Genomic DNA, 22,008 nt, shown 5'->3' with positions numbered 1-22,008 from the left:
GAAATGAGAGAGCCCCCCCCCCCCTATTTTTTTTCATCGTAAAGGCGGGCCCATGCTGCGAGTTGTCCTTCAGTGATTTGTGAGCCTCCTTTATAATCAGGGCCATCTTAAGAGCATCATGGGCCTCAGGCCAAGTGATTTTTCTGAGGCCGTACCTGGAAAATTCTCAAAAATTTCACCCGGTCCTCATTATTGAGGCCTGGGTTAAGACTGCACTGCTTATAATGTGAACTAGATGACCGTGTTTGATGCCTTAGAAAACAATAGAACAACTATACTCGTGAGGATCCATTCTGTGTTGGAACATCAAAGATTCATGTCACTTTTCCTGAATCTAGTATCAATGAAAATCTAGTATAAATGAGCTGTGGTGATGCAGTAGCGTCTCTCTGCAGAGATTTACATGATACAAAACATGAAAATTCAAGCATTTACCATCTTCACTTAGAAATACAGAAGTAAAATGGTAGCACCATCAAGAACACAAACCAAGCCCAATCTGTCATTATAAATATGAAAGGGGCCACACTCAAAGAACACATTCCAGTGTACACGATTTGTTGTTCAGTAGAGGCAATGTGTGTGAGGTGCACTATATATATATATGTACGGTTAAGTGGTAGTAGCAACCAGTTTGTGTGCATGGGTGAAAAAGAAAAGCCTTAATGTAGCAATTTAAATATAATTCTTTTAAATTCTAGATAGTGTCTCAAACGTTAGTTTCCTTTCTTAAATGTAAAAAACAAAAAAATGGACCCGTCAGGAGTCTCGTGAGTTTCAATGCATGCTAACCTTGGAACCAAGCCCCTCTGTAGTGGCAGTATTCATCCCTGGTAGGAGAGGAGCGGTCAGGGTCCAAATTTGAATTTTTTTTTTTAAACCTAAAGAAAAAAGCCCAGTGAATCTGACATTCTATATCAAACTAGCAGTAAAACCCTTCTTTATACACTGGGAGCATTTAATAATGACAAACCATTGTGTTTGGGAAAACAGATAATCATAATAGACATTCAAAAAGGCATAGTTTCTGGACAGTTTTTGACCCTATTAGGCATTTGTCCAAGTCTGACGAGCTTTTAACGTAGCCTATCGTTGAAGTGTGCTCACATGCAGAATTTGGCAAAGATTGGTATAAAATTATAGATTTGTATAGAAAACGTACACACGTAAACAAGACACATATAAAACTAATCACATATACACATCAAGTTTTTGTTTTACAGCACCATCTGTGAGTAAAATTTGAACTTTATTTTATTTATCAGAAAGAACTCTAAGCCATGATAAGTCATCTTTGTGCAAACTGCACCTTAAGTCAATTTGTTGACTTATTAATTTATTCTTTGTGACTGCCGCTGTGGTGGTTGAGTGGTCATAGTGACGGACTCGCATCGCGGGGACCCTGGGTTCGAGCCCCACCGTCGCCACAGTGGTGGTCGGCTGAAGTTGGTTTTATGTGGTTCCCAACTTCAAGGCGCAAATGCGCGCTGATCTCCCCATTAAAAAGTCTCTCCACAGAGAGCAACAGGCCTACAAACAGTACAAATATTCAGTCACTACACATCACTCACTTCTGAGATATAGATGGCAGTACTGAAAAATCATACACAACACTAGATACGCACTCAGACTGTTAGGTCTATCGCCATAGGCAATTTACTACCTAGCGAGTTGTGCTGGAAGTGTAAGTGTGCGTACCTGAGTTGTGCTCGGTTTAAAAAAAAGTCTTCGTGACGTCATTTTTACCCGATAAGGATATTGTAGAGCGCAGCCCCTTTATATGTAACCCCTGTATATGAACACATCTTAGGATAATGGAATTCAAAGCAATCCTTTTTTGAACAAAAGTTAAAAAAAAAAACAGAATTTTTTCATGATTTTTGTAGAGATAGATATTCATGAGATAGTTCCGTATTTTATTTTGGGAATTCCGTAGTAGTTGGCAAGTATGAATGCTGCATTTTGGATACACAATCTACTGGGGTTAAAGAGAGCAAATGTCATTGCTCTCATCTACAACTTGACCGTTCATGTGCCTTGTACAAATTTCTTGGCAGAATTTGTAATGAATCTGTACACGCTGCAACATGTGTATGCATGTTTCTAATGTACATTGTTTCATGTTCTCATTGATGCTGCTATCTGTGCCATACTTTAAACAGAAGATGGTAAATGCTTGAATTTTCATGTTATGTATCATGTTGAAGGCATGCCTTCTCTCTGTGGGGCAACTTGCTCACATTCGCATCTCTAAGTTGGAAAACTACAGAAAGCCAACTATACAGCTGACTACCACTGTGCCACCAACGGCATTCGAACCTGGATCCGTGGGGAGGAGGCAAACTTCAAAGGTGGAACTGACTGATCTAATATATATGCAGAGATGCCACTGATGCACTATAGTGAGTCGAATATTAGAAAAGGAAGCAAAAATTTAGTTCACATGTCCCATGGGACGTGTTCTCTAGTAGTAGACAACGAAAATAAAAGAACCTAGAGTTATAAGCTGGTAAATTAACCTTTTTTTTTTTCAATGAACCTTTGGATTGAACGTGTTTTTAGAAATGAATTATTTATTTCATTCAATGGGGATTCTGGTGAATGATGGTGGGGAAGGGGTATACTTTTAATTTGACCCACTTCCACACTAAAAGGGCCCAGATTTGTCCAATAACCCCTGGGTCCCAGGACCCAAATAAATTAGAGTATAGCATCATCCTGTCCCCCCCCCCCCCCACAAAACATTAGTAAATTCAGGAATGTGTTGTGTGTGCTTATATGCATGGACATAACCTATTTATGTTAGACCTGTTTCATGTTACACTGGTGCCGCCATCCCTGTCTTCCATATTTTGAAATGAAAATGAGAAATGTCTGAGTATATATATATATAGTCAAATGTCCGTTCATGTTAGCTTCAGTATACTGTGACACATTTGATTCCTCTCCCTAATAAACATACTCTGAAATGACAACTGTCATTTCATAATGATATTATAGAAGGCAGTAACACTCTACTCTGAAGCGAGGTGATAATCAAGTCATGTCAGAAACATTGCGAATGTTGATTCGTGGAAATTATGTGACTTAGAATTCTCACATCACAGAATTTCCATGAATCAGAATACCTCTGACATGATGTGAAATCACATCATGTGCGGGGGAAGAGGCTCACAAAGATGAGATCTGGTTGAAATTTTTGGGAGTAAGCATGTAAATTTGACTGATAGGTCCTCAGAAAAATCACTTGGCCCAGGAGGCCATGATAACTAAAAAATTTGTATTGATATTTATTATTTCCTATATGTGATTGTTAAATTGAAGTCTAAGAATTAAACAAAGTTTTCTGATAATATTACAGGACATCTTTCAACATGGGAGGGAGTTATCAAGTCCCGGAAAAGTCTAAAATTAGGACTCGTTTTCTTGAGAAAAAACCATGCTTTTGGCTCTTATGAAATTTTGCTGGCACTTAAATATTTTCTTTGATATGCCAAGTCCCAGTCTATAGCAATAACTTCAGTAAGTTGATGCATTTCTTCAATCCCTCACAGTGGCATATTCACTGGGCGGCGTAGCAGGCAGGGGGTGGTAAATTTGAGAAATATGTGATCGAGAAACTTTGTAACAAAATTTATACAGCCATAAATTCACTTCTGCCAAGGGACTAGGTCAGTCAGACCTGTAGAGTGTGTGAGCATGGAATCAGGCCTATCATTTGGGGGGTGTTGGAGGGCACAGTGACCTGACTAAGAAATATACTAGAGAAATGGTGCAGGCCTATATATACATACATTGTTCTTCACCCCCCCCCCCCCGGAAAAAGTTGAAATGACAGGCCTGCATGGAAGTGACCTAGAGATAGAGGAACACTGACAGTGAGTGACCAAATGAAAGAGGGATAAAAATGCTGAGCAATAAAAAGTGATCTGGAGCATGTGAATGACTTGGAAACAGGCATATTTATATGGGCAGGTGCTAAGTGAGTACAGCCCAGGGTGGCAAATTTTAGGAATGAGTGGCCAAGAAAAATTGACAAAAAATGGAGAAAGATGGCAAAATTGATTAGCCCACACATGGCAAATCCATGAATCAATCTCTGATCCCTCAAGTATCATTATATAAGTGTTTCCCCTGTATTCAAAATGCTCACACACAAGCAATAATGTAATTATAAATAACCATATTTTAAAATTAACTTCATTTAAGTATAATTATGTTATATCCTTACTGTGATGGAATACAACATTAGTAGTTGCATTATCATTTCTCTAAAAATTGGAACATGAGCATCTCCCATAGACGTACAGTTATGAATAACAAAATAAAAAAGATTCACAATTTTTTTCCCTTTTAAATCACTTTTTCTGTGACATTGATGTACAAGTTAAACATTTATATACAAATGGGATCTTTCTTATCTTTCAACATTTTCTCTCTGTGTTCTCTTTAATGAATAACATTTTATTTCTCGTCTCAGCGAGTAACGTTCAAACAAATTAAATGACAAGAGACAGTCAAGCTTTCATAACAGTAGACATCAATCGTTGAATTGTCCGATTCGATATGAAAATGACAGCGGCGAAAATATGAGGGCGGTACTTGAAATCACCAAGCGGAGGCGTTGAAAGTGTACCACTGATGACGTACAGCGGGAAGAGTACGCTGAACACACACACGCTAGGCAAATAGGAAGTCATGGTGAAATCCGTGACTAGCGCGAGGGGCAAACCGAACCCCAGGAAGTAAGGCCAGTTGTAGTCGACGAGCGCGAGCCTCTTATGGATTGGCCAGCCCATGAAGAACCACTTGTACTCGAAGGCATACAGTGAGTACAGCAAGCTCAAGTGGAAGAGCCATATGATCTCGCCGACAATGGGTATCGGGAACAGGGAAGCCAGGTTGCTCTGGAACAAGAAGAGAAACTGCAAGGCGACGCTGCATATCATGTCGGCCACCAGGTAGCTGAAGTTGTATTTGATCTGCTTGGGGCCGCACGCTATCTCGTACGTCAGATCGGCGATGTCCTGGAACCACACGTAGTTCAGAACCTTCCCGAGGAACAGCAGTGGCAGCACCCACAGCGTCCCGAACACCAGCGACATGGCTCGGTAGACCCAGTTCCACAGAGTGTCGGGCCCGCCGAAGAAGTTGGTGACCAGTTGACGGACCGCGGGCAGCATCGCATTGTTGAACAGGTAGATCGACAGCCCGAACGCGATCCCGTTCAGACCGAAGCACTGCAGCAGCTTCTTGAACAGCTCCGTCGTTGAGTTCCGCGACGACGAGGATCCGGACTTCTTGAAGAGCAGCGCACCGCCCAAGAACGAATCTCTGACGCCGACGAGGAAAAGCTCGAAGATCTTCGCAACGACGTTCGTCATCGCGACCAGACGAATTTCATGTCCTCACAGAAAACAAAAAACAACAAACAAACGCGGACGACCTTGACTGACCAAGAGTTTACACACACGGAAAGAGTTCCCCACTCTGACCATATTTCATTGAGAATAAAATACAAGACTACCATTCAAAAAAGTTTTCATTCGTTAAAAAGTTTATATGAAAAATATTTCTTAACCAAAAATATAAAAAAAGGGAAATGAAGCTGCTAATTGAACAACATACAATTTTACATGAAGAATTATAATGAATTTTCGAATAGTTTTGTTTTATTGGATAGGTGGCAGCAGAAATCCTGCCTACCTAAGCGCCTCAATAAAGCAACTATTTATACTACACTGGAACCAGTGCCGTCTTAACGCATGGGCCCACCCGGGCCTCAAGAGAAAAGGGGCCTCACAAAAATGAGATTTGGTTGAAATTTTCTAGAATTTACCTGGTAGGGCATCAGAAAAACTACTTGGCCCTGACTGGAACTCCTGCTGTCATCTAAAGGCGTGTATGCATTAACGCATCAATCTCTTGCAACGTACCCTGCAGTGGTTCTAATCAGCACCTCCCAGAAATAGAAGGCCTCCGCACGGGTTGCAATAAACGTCATTAAGAGTACCTAGCAAGTTTGCCACATTTAGAAACACAGCATCCTATTTCGTTTCTTCTTAATTTGGCGTAGAATCTTGCTGACCGACTCCCAAATATTGCATAGTGATTGGATGTGGGGCATAGAAATCGCCAATTCTGAGCCCTATCATTTATTTTCCGCACAACGATGTTATTGGCACGAGCAGGGAATTTTTTTCCCTGAATATTCTGAGGGAAAATGGACTACTTACTGACGGACTACTACTAGCAGCGTGCGGAGGCCTATCTCTGGAGGTGCTGTTCTAATCCGTTCGTGGGTACACAAACTTCCTTGTGTCCCTTTTCCTTTTGTGATCGTTGAAAAAACTAATTCCGGGTGGGTCCGGTTGAAACAGCTCAAGAATCGTTCATAACACCGTACAAATTACCAGAGGCGCCGACATGAAAAAGAGGTTGAAAAGTGCTGGTCGTCCCGAATATACGGGGCTCAAGCCAGCACCGCCTAGAGACGCTGCCCGTGACATCAGAAAGTAATCCATTTTTCCTCAGAATATTCAGGGAAAAAAATTCCCTGCTCGTGCCAGCATCTTCGTTGTGCGGAAAAGAAATGACCGGGGTCAAAATTGACGATTTCTATGCCCCATATCCAATCACCATGCGGTATTTGTGAGTCAACCAGGGAGATTCTATGCCAAAATAAGAAGAGACGAAATAGGATACCGTAATTCAAAATGTGGCAAACTTGCTAGGTAGTCTTAATGACGTTACAGATGAACTTGACAACCCGTGCGGAGGCCTTCTATCTCTAGGAGGTGCTGCTCAAGCGCGTACACAGTAGGAGGAAGGTGCATTGCATTGTTCTTTCGGAAATAATTGGAGGGGCTCAGCCCCCTTATTGCATTTATTGGGGGGGGGGGAGCTCAAGTGGCCTCAGCCCCTAGGTTCCGGTGCCTATTCAAATCACCGAACAACCAATTGCGAATGCTTTCACTGCTTAGTTCGCGCGCTTATGTAAACGCACCTTAAGAAATACAAATCAATTTTACTTGAAGAATTATAAATAGTGTTGTTTCTATTTGATGGGTGGCGGCAGGGGTCCTCTAATACAACGCGTTTTCCTCGTCTGTATAATAGAGTAATTATTCATGTTACACTGGAGAATTACTCCGCAGTAGCACAAAAAGTCTTTTCTGATTTAGATTTTGTATTTAGTATTATATAGGCTGGCTATATTTCTTCCAGAGAAATACGAGGCTTTGCCAAAAATGATGCCAAAAGTACGCAAAGTTGCCATATACTGCTAAAATCACGTAAAGGTTGTCAATGGAGGGGAAATGAAACACAACTGCAAATCGCAGTGGATTAAAATAAATTCCACGAAATAAAACGTTCGTCATTTAATGTTATCATTACATCATATGTGCGATTAATATTGTTATTTATATTAATAACGATAAAATATAAATTATGAGAGTTAGAACATAATTTCAGTCTCTGATTTTTATGAAGAATAAAAATTCAAGTAGGATTTGTTTAAAAAATGGGGAAAATCGGGACATTTTGTGAAAAAAGTCGGAACGGCCACAAAAACAGAAAAAAACCGAGACTGTCCCGATTAATACAGAACGTATGGTCACCTTTGTATTATGCACCTATGTGGTAAAATTTCAGTTTCGAATATTGATCTATACCGGGGCACGATATTGTCCTAGCAAAAAAAAAAGGCATAATCAGAGATAAACATATCTTTATTGTAACGGGACATATGCAAATACTTAATTTTTTGGACGATAGATTGCGCACTTTCACAAGAAATTAAAAAGAAGAAAAGTTGTAGTTTTCCTGGGTTTGGCGTGACCATACTTCCCGTATTTTTTAGGACAGTCCCGGTTTTTTCTATTTCTCTGGCTGTCCGACTATGTCCCGAATTTATACGTATTTTCAACGAAACCACACAACTTGAATTTTTATTTTTCATTTCATTCATCAAATCAGTGAATAAAATTATCTTCCCAACTCAGAAATTGTATTACGACAATTACGACTACTAATAAGATGTGATGAAGGAAGTTGATAGAATCGTTTTAAAATTCGTTCAAGTAACAAAACAAGTTACAAGAAAAACTATAAATGCATAACTACAGACACAAACACAAACATATCGCAACCATCCCATCGAGCTTATATTATTGGAGGGAACATCAAGCCGCTTCGACGGGGAAGGGAATGCAAGGAAATCACGTGACTCGGTGAAAACATAGTTTCTGCCTGGCAATTTTTCCATAGAAATGTACAGTTCGGTCTCTAAACATTGCGTTTTAAAGATAAAAGAAAAAGGATAGAGAAAAACATTAAAAAAAAAGATTAAATTATTAATTTCAGGAATAATGCCTTTCATTAATTCTGGATTTGTTTCTTTCATTAATGCTGGAATTATTTCTCATTAGTTCTGGAATTACCTCTTTCATTAATTTTGGAATTATCACTTTCATCGACACTGAAATTATCTCTTTCATTAATTTTAGAATATTTCTTTCATTAATTCTGGAATTATCTCTTTCCTTAATTCTGGAATTATCTTTCATTGATTTTGTAATTATCTCTTTCTTTGATTTTGTAATTATCTCTTTCATTGATTTTGTAATTATCTCTTTCATTGATTTTGTAATTATCTCTTTTATTATTTCTAGAATTTGTTCTTTCATAAATTTTGGAATTATCTTAGGGATCCCACTTAGATATACGTTACCAAATCTCAACTTGAAAAAACATCAAGCGGTCTATACGAGTCAGATACGATAACCAACTCAAGTGGGATCCCTGGACAGCGTGATAGTCGTCATATTTATCCTCTCAAGACTGCACCCATTGTGGGCCAAAACGCGTTAGGATTTTCGTGATTTTTCACACTTATTTGCCTCATTCGTTGGTTATTTTAGCGATTTCAGAACAAATCGGAAAAGAATGAAACTATAGCTAGCGAGTAATAGACAAGGCTTTTGTTTCCCCTCATTCTTTGATTAAAGGGTCCTCGGTTAAGTGCTGATTGGAAACCATTGATCCGGATAAAGTTATGAGTAAGAGTAAACTGAACATTGAGGATATTCTATTTTTCTGATATAGTATACAGTCGTGCCCCGCACAAGGGTGGGGCTGACAGGGTGCCAGAAATTTCTTTCAAACCGAGCAAAACTCCGATCTATCGCCACGGGCAATTTACTGCCGAGTGAGTTGTGCCGGAAGTGAGTATATGTAACTAACAGTCTGAGTACGTATCCAGTGTTGTGTCTGATTTTCAGTGCTTCCATCTATATTTTAGAAGTGAAGTGTGATGATTGAATATTTGTACTATTGCGCACATGTTCTCTGTAACGAGATTCTTTAATAGGGAGATCGGCCCGCGTTCGTGCCTCAAAGGTGGGAACCATAGAAAACCAACTCCAGAGGGCTCTAGCACGCAGTCCCGAGACAAATCTCATTACTTTTGTTATTTTTGCACTATAAATTCACTATTGAGCGGACCCGTCAAAGATCTCAGCCTAGTCCGGATCAAAGATGTGGTGTATGTATACAGTGGAACCTCTCATAACGGATACTCCTCGCAAGCGCACACCTTCCGTTAATGGACACTTTTCTGAATTACATCAGCAGGATTCAATGTATTTTACTATCTGTTAACGGACAATTCCCGTTACGGGACAAAATTTTGGTTCCCAAGGTTGCCGTTATCGAGAGGTTTCTTGTATTTCTTCAGCTACTTTTTCTCATAATTTCCATTGTTTCTGAAAGATCTGACAAAGCACCAGACGGAGTTTTAAAAGACTGTGTCAAAATAGTATTATGTAAGCTGATGTGGGTAGAGTGACCATTCTTTAACGTTCTTTTTTTGTTCAATTCTTCGTCCGTTTGGAAACGCATGCCAGAGAGGAACTTTTTCAAAAGCAAACAGACAGAGGCTCTCGTTTCAGCGTCTGGGCTGTATTAGGAAAAATGTTTGATGAAATTCTTGGTGGACAAAACATTTCATTAGAGCAGCAGTATGGGGCATGATCCCCACAAGGGTGGGGCTGACAAGGTCCTGACCCTGGGGGCCCAGCACAATTCTTAATGTTTTTTCACACCATAAATTCGCTATACAGGGGCCCAACAAAAATCCAGCTTGGGGGGGGGGGGGCTGCTGCAAGATGTGGGGAACATGGTATGAAGGCTTCGCATTTGGCCTGAAACAGCAGAATTTCGCCAGACAGAAAGCTATGGCGTTCATTTTGAGTCTGCTTCAGGAAAGCTAGTGTATTGTTTTGAAATTTTTTAACTAATTAATGGGAAGAGGGATGTAGGTGCTACAAGATAACAAAGGCATCGGCTATAACTTATTCCAGAGATAATTTCTCTAACTCACTGCTCTCTACTGTATGAGACAAACAGTTGATTGAGATGAAGCACAGCATACAGAAAAAAGAAGGGGATTCTGAGAAAGTCACTCTTTACAAAACACCAAATTCATCAATCTATCAATTTTGTTGTTCTAACACCTTCTATAGCAGAAAGACTTCGCGCGAAATTTTGACGTCACTGAAGTCGTCCATTTCACCTGTAGCCATTGGATATAGCAGGCCGACGTATGCGAAATATTTACCTTTTTTTTGCAGTATATCCAATGACTATGATGAAATGAACGACTTCAGTGACGTCACAAGTTTCGCGCGGAGGCTTTCTGCTATAGAAGGTGTTGGTTGTTCTCACAGCACAATATAGATTGCTGTCATTTCTTCACTCATTCTAAGTTTAAGGAGCTATTGGGCCTATTATAGCTTCCCCCACCCTCATTTTACCCGTCTCTAAGAAACAACTCTTCCAGATTCTATATAACCCCATTGTGTCCGATCTCGGTTGTTTTAGGGATCAGAAATCTCAGTTGCTTTTCATCTTTTCCTAATTTCTGACACTGACCTATGCACAAGCTAGTAATTTTAGCTAAAGTGCCTACAGAGATAAAGTGTTATTTCTAGGAGATCCAACTCTATCCTTGTCACCTGTAGGTAAGTTTGTATTTTTAGGAGGGAAGCTCAAACTCGAGCCATTACTTCCTAACCTGATTCTTTCAGCAGGTGCCTCAGACAAAGCTCTACGAGACCACCTCACAAAATAACGAGCATTTGAGTATTCCCATCTCAGTCAATTGAGGCAGAAAATAAAGAATATAATTTGTTTCTGATTTTTCTCCTTTTTCAGGGATCAAAAGTCATTTCGAAGAATAGGCGCCAATGTAAGCAAAACCTTAATTGGGGGAGCAATCGCACCCCCTGCTCGCCCCCTTCTACGCCACGGATATAAGATATCATATAATACAATACAATACAAAGCCACAACAGGCAAATTGCCCAACGAGGTGGCTGACTTAAGAACATCATGGATCCCCGAGCCATTTTTTGGAGGCCCTACCTACTACTGCTACACCACACATGCACCCCCCACCCGCGGAACCCCTAACGAATCGGTACATGCGGGAATGTGCGTGTACGTGTAGTGAAACCTGACGTGAAGTTTTTTGTTTCTCTGTAATGCTTGTTATGTGTAGTGCTGCCATCTGCCACCAGTTTTTCTAACTATGAGTGAAGTGTTATGATTGAATGATTTATCGTTGTAGGACTGTTGCTGTCTGTGGCGAGACTTTTTAACGGGGAGATCGGCTCGCATTTGCGCCTTGAAGTTGGGAACCACAGAAAACCAACTTCAGCCGACCACCACTGTGGGGTTCGAACCCGGATCCTCGCATCGCGGGTCCGTCACTATAACCACTCGACCACCACAGCGGCAAGCGCTAACGCGGCCTTTATTTCATCAACCGTCCGTCGTAGAGGTATGATTCCAGTTTTAAAAATGCTCAACAGGCATATAAAAATTACCCTGCACTAATTTTGAGAATGAAAATACAGTGTATAACAAAATAAAAATCTAAATTTTTATACGTTCCCCCTGTGCTCTAACTTTCAGATAGAAAGTTGTTGCCCTGTCTCTCCTGATACCAACGAAAAACATTCCATGTTTCTAAGTGCAATATTCAGAGAGATATTTGAATTTGAAAAACGGAGGAAAAATTTGGTTTACAACAGCATTAAATGCGGGAAATACCGTTTTCCCCGCATTTAATGCTGTTCTTTTCAACGCCTGTAGAGCATTTTTTAAAACTAGAATCATACCTCTACGACGGACGGTTGATGAAATAAAGTCCTTGCTAGCACTTACAGGACACCCTGTATAAAATCACTGTGTTTTGACAACATATCGCTGTGTTGGGAAGTTTTCCAATTTTCATCGCATATTCTTTGCTTATGACATGCAGAGTTTTCAACAATTTTTATGAAATTCGCAGAAAAATTTATACTACACATGAGACACCCTGTGTAGGGATTAATACTGTGACAATTTATTATTCACGAGGTATGAGATAATATAGTTATCACACTTATTATATTATATTTAGTAAAAGATTTTTTTAAGCACATTCACGTTTCGCAATTTGTGAACCGAACTCTCAATTATTGGTGACAAACGCTGAAAACTTCGCTGAAAGTCAAATATCTCCGTTAATATTGCATATAAAAATATGCAATGTTTCGCGAATGACTTCTCAGAGCCGCATTTACATGTCACCAATCACTAGTCTTAGGGGCCGTTCAAGTATTACGTAAACAAATTTTTAGCCATTTTTGACTCCCTCCCCGCCCCCTTGTCAGCAAAATTTCGTCATCACTGCCCCCTACCTCCTAATGCATAATGGTGGGATCAGAAACGGGAGGAGAAGCATAGGGAGCTTGTGCGCCTGCCCCTCACAGATGAAAAAATATATCTATATATATATTTTTTTAATGCAAAAAATATTTAAAAAAAAATTAAAATTTCGAAAGAAAATATCTTTATATGTTATTATAATCGATTTCTGTTAATTTCAATGCTATTTAAAGGGTGAGAACTCAAAATTTCTCTTTAAAAAATTCATTGCGACCCACCCTTTAAGTCATATATGGTAAACCCTTGACCCGCGGACCAAATGTGGTCCTGAAGGTTATCTGATGTGGCTTGCCCCCCCCCCCCCAACCTAATTTTGTAAAAATGAACTTAGCGGCACATTTACAAATCGCTTAAATGACCCGTGGCACAATTCCAGAGCATTTAAGTGGCCCGTGGCACATTTTCAAATCACCGAAGTAGGCCTCAAAGACTCAAAGATCACTTTCATATTCAAAGATCACCTAAGTCACCCGCGACACAGTTACAGAACACTTAAACGATCCGTGGCACATTTAGAGATCCCTTGAGTGGCATGTGGCACAGTTTTAGAGATCCCTTGAGTGACATGTGTCCCAGTTTTAGAGATCCATTGAGTGACATGTGGCACAGTTTTAGAGCACACTTAACCGCACCCTAGTGCGGTTCTACATCACTCAAGTTACCCGCGGAACATTCCAGATTACTTAAGTGATCCGTGGAATAACTACGACGACACTGCCCCCAGGGACATTTTGAGTAATCGCATGTCATTTGAAAACTTTTTTGGAATTTTCAGGGGTGCACAACCTTGAGAATGATCATATGACCCGTATTTTATGGGCTATTCCCTTAATTTTGGATGTCTCAGCCCCAACTTTATTTTATAAAATGCCCCATTCCCCCCCCCCCCCATTTTCACATTTTCAACGAGACAGTTGGATTGTTGAAATCAAGAATTAAGAAGATTATTTTCATGACTTAGTAATAATTATCATAACATAATTTATATCATAATTAACTACACTCATACAAATATATGTATTCACCTCACATATTTGTCAAACATATTTTTTTTTGGTGAATGACCATTTTTTGGCTACAATTGGCAACTTTACTTGTATTCGACAATTTTTTGGCTCCCGTACAATAATCATTCTGACATATGTTTCAACTGATATAATTATGATTATCATCAGGGCTAGAATTGTTATGGCCAACTTCTAAAAAACTTCTAAAAAATGCTCTATAAAAATGCATTCATGCCCTTAAAAACTGTAAATATGTCCTATGAAACGAAAAATATGTCCTAATTTTTTTTTAGGACATATTTTTGAAAATATAGGACATATTATTGCTCAGAAAACATTAGCTTTAGCAAAATAATGTGATAATGAAAAGTGTTTGAGATAGGAAAGGACTATTTATTTTTCCTAAGATTTTGCAATTATTATTCCAGAATTAATGAAAGAAATAATTTCAGAATTTATGAACAGTATTTTCCGAATCGATGAAATAAAATAATTCTGTGTAATTAATGAAAGAAAACTCCAGAATTAATGAAAGAGAGATAAATTAATCTCTTTTTATCTTTAGAAGTTCTCTATCGTTTTTGATCTTTAGAAGAAAATTAAATGCAATCTTTAGAGGTCGAAGTGTGCATTTCAATGGGGAAATTGCCTGGCACGAACTGTGTATTAAAGGGGTTGGTGAACGCAAATTTTCAAAAAAAAATAACAACACATTTTTTAGTATTTAAATAGTACTATAAACATTTCTGCGTCCAACCACGTTTTTGTTCTACCTGCACTAAAAGTTGTATTTTAATTTAAACTGTACATACAAGCATTGTATGTACATGCTACTGCTTGCTCCATTGAAATGCTCTTCCCATTTTGAAATGCTCTTTTCTCGAAACTGTTTTTTGTCAGGTAAGGAACATTTTTTTCAAACACCATTGGTTCAAAGGTCTTGAAACTTTGTGACTGAAGTGTTACATGCTTTGACGAGAGGATTTCTTATTAAAATGATTCAAAAACTTTTCATGGTGAAAAATGCACAAGGTAAATTTTGGTGATTTCTAAAAAGGCTGCATGTTGTTGCAGTTAAAATTCGAAGAAAATGAATAAATAACCGGCGAATAAAATTCTAAAAGCCCTCGTTAAATTGTATAAAAATATCCAAAAAATTTGAAAATAAAATGATGTCCTAAAAAGAGTAGGAAATTTTTAAATGTTACTTTTTCAAAGGCCGGGGATTTTTCCCATAGGAAGATATGGGAAACCAAGATCCGTGCACCACTGCCCCATAAACACGTCACGTGATAAACACTCTATCAGGCATTAATTTCACCCAGTTTGTTTGGTTCTGGTCCAACTACCCTAGGACCGTTTTCACGCATGGACTCGCCAGGCACGGCCCGGGGAGAAGGGCTTCTCGGGTATATAGAGGCACTCTCCGATAACGGGATCAGGTGCTATGGTAATAGCAGGTGCCGCTTTCGCAAATGCTTCACCTCATTTCGCCAAGCGGAAATTCAAGCAGTTGTCAAGTGTCTTATAAATTTACGGCTCTTTGATTGGGTCTTTTTTGGAGGCTCCTCCTCCGAAAGCAGGTTTTATGGTTTTGTCACCAGTAGGCTGTATAAATTTTGCCGCCCTCCCTTCACGTATTCTAGTCTAATTTTCTTGACTACTCATTCTTCTAAATTAGCTGCTCTGGACTATAGCCCGCTGAGAGCCCCCTTATCACCCCCACACCGTGAATATGCCTTTGTGTCTAAGTCACTCTTTTGGTCCTTCACATGTTTTCACACCTCTAGGACACTGTTTCCGTTCTTCGCTCACCAGGTCATTCTTTTGGTCACTCACATACTTGCACACTTCTAGAGAGGTCAGGGAGTTTCCAAAGTAAAACTTCTCGTGAAACCCTTGATGATAATGAGGCTGTTCTACGGAACTCAAACAAATTTTTGAATATTTATCCAAAAACAAAAAGCGAATCCCCCACTGCCGTCACAACAGCAGTATCATAGCCCCGTAGCAAACTGTAAGAAGGTCTAGGCACCATCTCTTAATTTACATATTTATTGCCATAAATCACTGTGCTAGATCTTATCGTGGAAGGCCCCCCCCCCCCACCGTGACCTGCCTGAGTGGGACTCATGTGATAAGATGCGTTGCGTGTACACGTAAATTCTGTAGTTCGAGAATCCTTACTTATAGTGGATAAAAAATCTTCAAAGAAGGTATTAATAATTTCAAAGCATAATAAGAAAAAGCATAATAAGAAAAAGCATAATAAGAAAAAGCATAATAAGAAAAAGCATAATAATTAAAGCAGCTTTTAATTTTCTGATGAAACGGAAATTGAATAAAAATTCATGAATTTCTTGAGCTTCTGGTTCGGAAATTCGAAGTGAAAAAAATGCAGTGTTACGGTTTCTGTGTTTAGTCATTCAAGTGGCCACTCCACTGGTTTCTTTTAAATGACACACTATCTCGTTAAAATTCAAAATAAATAAAGCTTTGCGAGTATCAGTAAAACAAGAAAGTTTTGTTCTTCAAAGTTCTCCAGGTTCCGGGATTTTTAAGGGTTCAGTGGCGTTTGATCATGAGGAACCCTCAAAAAAGTTGTCACGGAACGCCAGTTGGAAACCCATGCTCTAGGTCTCTAGGTCACTCGTTTCGTCAATCCCTGACCTCTCTACGCAGAAGCGAATTTATGGTTTTACCGGCTGTGGGCTATACGAATTTTTCAGACCATCTCCCATTCCACTAATTGGCTAATCATTCCTCAAAATTACCGTCCTGGGCTATATAGCCCAACAGCCCCCCCCCCCCACATGAATACACTTCTGTTAATAAATAAATGAAATAGAATAAAAAAATAGTCCCCCCCCCCCCAGAAGGCGAAATCGTATCTTTGAAGCATGAAGGCAGCATGTGGCGTACGAACGATTCGCTGCTTCAGAAATCGCTCCTTGCTCCGGAGAAAGAGGAGCCACTGGATCAGGAGGCGCTTGCGTGCTCCGAGGAGACTGCGTCGACGTCATGGTGGACGAGGATGTTATTCGCGCAGCAGATGTGCTAGTCCCTCGCTCGTGTGTTGTGTGTGTATCCATCTCTCTCTCTCGCATCCCATCTTTCGCTTCTTCTTTCTCTTTTTCACTATGAAGACCGGACTCGAAGAAAGGATTTGAAAGGTTTTCGCGCAAACGAAGACGATGGCTTCATGAGGTACTACCATGAAGATTCCAACCGAACAGAAAAAAAAGGAAGGGAGTCGGGAACATCGAACATCTTCTGTAGCTGCCACTGCCCAGGGCGGAGGACTAACCCCTAGATCACATTCGCTCTTCTAGTAAACAATTTCTTCCTATTTTTTTGCCTTTCAATATTTTTTAGCATCTGGTTATCAAAGATCAACATTCATTTTACCCAAAAGGCAGGTAAGGGTTTCATTTTCTATTTTGATCTTCGAGCGGGAAGGGGAGGGGGGAGAAAAAAAAAGACAACCGGGTTCTCCAACTGAACCCCAAAAGACGAAATGTTTCCGAGCTTTATTTTACACATAATACCAGTGTAGGATCATACAACCGAAAATAAGCTTAATCGAGTTATAGTTATTCATGTCAGAAATATTATCATACTACAATCAGAAGTCTCCCTTAGGGTAGTGCGGCAGATGCGGCCGCGCACCGGGCCCCGTGCTTTGTGAGGGCTCACCGTAAATTATTGGAGGTTTTCACCAGTTCTTAAATTATTTCTTACGCATCAATTTAAGTTTTTATACAGTTAATTCTGAATTTTCATCATTTATGTTTTTATACCATTAATTCTGGAATTCCCCCCCCCCCCACACTGTTAATTTTGAATTTTCATCAATTCTGGAATTTTTTAAGGAATTACCAACGAATAAGGCAAATAAATATACTGCAAATACAAATTGTATTTTCCGTATATTTATTCGTTGGTGATTTTTCTTGGTATTCTCGGGCAAAATTTATCTACTCTTCCATATAATTCTGGAATAATTACTTTCATTAATTCTGAATTTTTATCGATTTTGGAATTATTTCTTTCATCGATTCTGTAATTATTATTTAATTTATTCACTACTTCCTTTCAGGATTGAGTGAGTTCTTACCGAGGCGCTTGTACCAAACAGTTTGTGCGTATATCTAGTGATTGTACGTGCAGTTAGTGCTGCCCTCTATACTTGAAATTGCGAGTGAAGTGTAATAATTGAATATTTGTATCGTTGTAAGGTCTGTTGCTCTCTGTAGCGAACTTTTAAAGGGGAGATCTTCTGATGTTGTATTCGTACCTCGAAGTTAATACAGTACGAATAGATACTACTTCTTAACCGCACATGCATCTCACCGATTCAATTCGGGGTTTAATTGCTGTCGACAGATTTTTTTTACAGAATTTGAAAAGGGTCCCCCGAGGCTCATGAGATTTCAAGTCGGCTCTGTTTGGATGATGTGATGTACGCCTTTTTTGTTTCTTTCTTGAATTACTTAAAGCGAAACATTTCTCTCTGCACACGATCAATGATAATAACTTGAGTAGTGGCAGATTCAAGAATCATAGGCGGAGATTGACTCGGAAGTGGGGGGGGGGAAGCACGGTCATTATTTCTGGGGGGGGGGGGGCACGATGATGATGATGATGTCAATTCATATATGCATGTATACATTAGATCAGTCAACTTCACCTTTGACGTTGGGCACCCCGCCCTCCGTATCTCCACCCATGTCAAGAATCTGTAATTATAAAGAACCGACTTTCATCGAATATCGATTCTTTTTGTTTTTCTAGCGCATCGAGTGGAGTTGAACGAGAAAATCTCTCTCTCTCTCGATGATTTTTCAGTGATTTTTACCCAACACCTCGGACTTCTGTAAATTCCAAAATTTTCTGTTTCCTTTTTTAAGTAATTTTCGGGCCTACCCTCAACTAGGGTAGGTCTGGCGTACTGGATCATAGGAAACAAAAGTATCACTTTTTTCGGCCAAAATGATATTTGTCCTGGCAGTCCGAGTACACGTTTTCTTATCTAGATTGTGGCCCTCTCTGTTGGATTTTTATATCACACACACACACACCTAGAAGAATACACACTGTCGCAACTCAAAAATTCACTGAATTGAGTTGATTCCATATTCAAAACAATGTTTATCTCTACAAGTCGGTAATAGTGGCATTCCTATTGGCTACAAAACTGTCCTGTAAGCAGGCAAAGTTGCGTTCTTGTAGGCAGCCTTTTGTATTGAAAAAATGAAGTTTATTTTCATTATTCCGCAGTTTTTTTTTTATTTTTTTATTTTAGTTATAACAATATGCTTCTAAGTGTGCGATAGGTAGTATTTATTCATCAGTAAAATGGCTGTTTTGACCAGTGGACTATTTCGAGCGAGGCCGAAGGGTAATGAAGATTTGTTTCCAGAAGATGTTTCGGTTTCTCAGTAGCATGATCTGGCCACCCTATCCAGGTCTCGCGCCTGTCCAAATCTCGTTCCTTACCGTAAATTGGCTGTGATTCTATAAGTGAGGTGAATAGTAACTTGGTGACTTCTTTTCAGACGCCAATATCGTGGAACTGTAATTAGCGGTTTGACTAATTTTAGATTTTTGATTAGTGAACACATTCTCTCCCCCCCCCCCCTCTCTCCTTTTGAATTTTCGTATTTCTTTCAAATTTCGATTTAAAAAAAGTTGTATTTTTTATGCAAATAAAGGAATTTGTTTTTAAAATTTTTTGAAACAAATAAATTCAGTGATAATATTTTTCGGGCATGTAAAATATTGATTCGGGCACCCATTATTTTAAGTTACACGCCCGACCGAGCATTAAATTTTTGGATATTAGTCCAGCCCTGGTAAATACTTTCGTACACATTCCACTGCAGAATTTTGAAGATCCCTACTGCTTATTAGACATTCAAATAATCTTCCCTAATTTCTTTTAGAAGTTAAAATGAGGTTTGTGTGTGCGCAAAGATATAATCACGTCCCATACGCAGCGCCTTCTCCAGTGAAATAGTGGGGGCAAAAAAGCTCTACTCTTGAAAAGCCCAGTGGAAGCTAAGAAATGTAGAAGAACTGCTGTTTTCTGCTGTTCATGGTGACTAAAGCTAAAATTTGACAATTATTACAAGTCGAATTACACAGTAATCGATTTCTGAACTAGTGTGAATTCTGAAACGTTTTCACTAGTATATACTTTATCATACTTTGCGAAGAGTCGAGATTTTATTTTCCGTTCGCTTAATTTCTTTAAGATCACGGACGTAATATTGCATCCAAACACCAGTGGAATAAATTTAAACAAGTGCTCTGTGTTTTCTTACCTCTCTCTTCACCATCGTGAAGCTATAAAGTAACCCTATCAACTGAAGTTGCTTTTTCTTTCCCTCTTTTCTTTCCATATTCCTGTTCATGATTTTTTCCAGACACATATCTTTCTACTATACAGGGTGTCCTGTAAGTGCTAGCACGGACTTTATCTCATCAATCGTCCGTTGTAGAGGTATGATTATAGTTTCAAAAATGCTCAACGGGCATTCAAAAATTACCCTGTACCAGTTTTGAGAGTGAAAATACAGCGTGTAACAAAATAAAAAAAACAATCTAAATTTTTATACGGTTCCCTTCGTGCTCTAACTTCCAATTAGAAAGTTGTTGCCCCGTCTCTCTTGATGCCAACAAAAAAAGTTCTACGTTTCTAATTGCAATATTTACAGAGATAACCTAATTCGAAAAACGGAGAAAATTTGGGAAAGAACAGCGTTAAATGAAGAAAAATCATTTTTACCTGCAACAATTGGGGGTCGGTACACACGCAAATTTTCTAAAAAACACATTCTACAATTTTTTCAATTTTTAAATGCTATGAAATTTCCTGCGTCTAACTGTGTTCAAGTTTTTGGTTCCCCTTGTAGTGAAAATATTCTTAAAATATTTTAATACAAACTGCTCACAGTCATTGCACATGCCAAGGTTTTTCACTAAAATGCTTTTTTCTCAAAACTAAGTTTTTGTTCTAGATAAGGAACATTTTTTTCGAACACCGCTCATTCCAATGTCTTGAAACTTTGCCTCTCCCAACACTATGGTGTTATACACGTCGACACGAGCTTTTAGGATTTTAATTGTTGCTTGTTTTTTTTATCGAATTTTAACTACAAACAACAACATGCAACTTTTTCAAAAATCACCAAAATGTAGCCAAATTTTGTGCCATAAAAGTTTTTCAAATAATTTTAATGAAAAATCTTCGTGTCGAAGTATGTAACACCAGTCTTTCTAGAGCCACACAAAGTTTCAAGACATTGGAATGAGCGGTGTTCGAAAAAAATGTTCCTTATCTAGAACAAAAAACTTAGTTTTGAGAAAAAAACATTTTAGTGAAAAACATTAGCATGCGCAATGCTTGCCAGCAGTTTGTATTAAAATATTTTAAAGATATTTTCACTACAAGTAGAACCAAAAACTTGAACACAGTTAGACGCAGGAAATTTCATAGTATTTAAAAATTGGAAAATCTGCATGCATTAACCCCCTCATAGAATTTCAGAATCAACGAAAAGAGCGAGAGAGAGAGAGAGAGAGATAATTCCAGAATTAACGAAAATTCAGAATTTTCATGACATATATATATAATCAAGAGAGCTTTGATTTTGTATATATCTATTCTATAATATAAAATCACAAACAAACTCGAAAAGGGCCTGTTGCTAAGCAACCGAGTGACGGAAACTCTGTTACGGAAGTGGGTTCGATTGATATATCGATATTCACATTCATATATCGATATGATATCATATATCATATATCGATATTGGGTCGATATTCACATATCGGGACCCATTTGACCCATCGGGACCATGTTATGTGCATGTACCAAGAGGCTCCTACATCCTACAGCAGAGCCCTTAGGCTGGAATTTAGATTTCGAGCCCCCAAACCAGCTTTTCAGGGGCCCCCTGTGATTAATTTATAGTGTGAAAAATCAAAAAGTGAAAAGAATCGTTGTGGCCCCTGTCAGCCCTTCCTTTGTGGGGGGGGGGAGGTCCATGCCGAGAGGTATATATATGTGTAATATACACACACAACAGCAGTGCTCCCAACACAGGGTCGGGGTACCCGGGGAAGATTTCACGTATAAGTAAAAAGTTTTCATTTCCAGGGGCCCTTGATGGATCTCATTGTTTTCTTGCTGCTTTAACGTTGAAAAATTTCGATAGCG

General features: G+C 39.0%; 2 protein-coding genes across 4 annotated transcripts in view; one reads left to right on the top strand and one right to left on the bottom strand.

Annotated features, from left to right (window-relative positions):
* Positions 1 to 4,182: 4,182 nt before the first annotated feature.
* Positions 4,183 to 5,446, bottom strand: tank (EI24 domain-containing protein tank). The gene has a single exon (XM_089246838.1). It carries the CDS (start codon positions 5,382 to 5,384, stop codon positions 4,518 to 4,520), a length of 867 nt encoding a protein of 288 aa, XP_089102964.1. The 5' UTR covers positions 5,385 to 5,446; the 3' UTR covers positions 4,183 to 4,517.
* An 11,383-nt stretch (positions 5,447 to 16,829) lies between these two features.
* LOC149088313 (uncharacterized) overlaps positions 16,830 to 22,008 on the top strand; it is a 148,652-nt gene continuing 143,473 nt past the window's right edge. For all 3 annotated transcript variants that reach the window (XM_089246825.1, XM_089246817.1, XM_089246810.1), the window contains exon 1: positions 16,830 to 17,203. The gene's annotated coding sequence lies outside the window, so the exon portion shown is untranslated. The remainder of the gene's footprint in view (positions 17,204 to 22,008) is intronic.

The sequence above is a fragment of the Pholcus phalangioides genome, unplaced genomic scaffold (assembly GCF_987345545.1).
Source record: "Pholcus phalangioides strain wild (caught in Gottingen) unplaced genomic scaffold, Ppha-v1.0 ptg000003l_1, whole genome shotgun sequence".
In the NCBI taxonomy this organism is placed as follows: domain Eukaryota; kingdom Metazoa; phylum Arthropoda; class Arachnida; order Araneae; family Pholcidae; genus Pholcus; species Pholcus phalangioides.
This window is presented reverse-complemented; position numbering and strand designations above follow the sequence as displayed.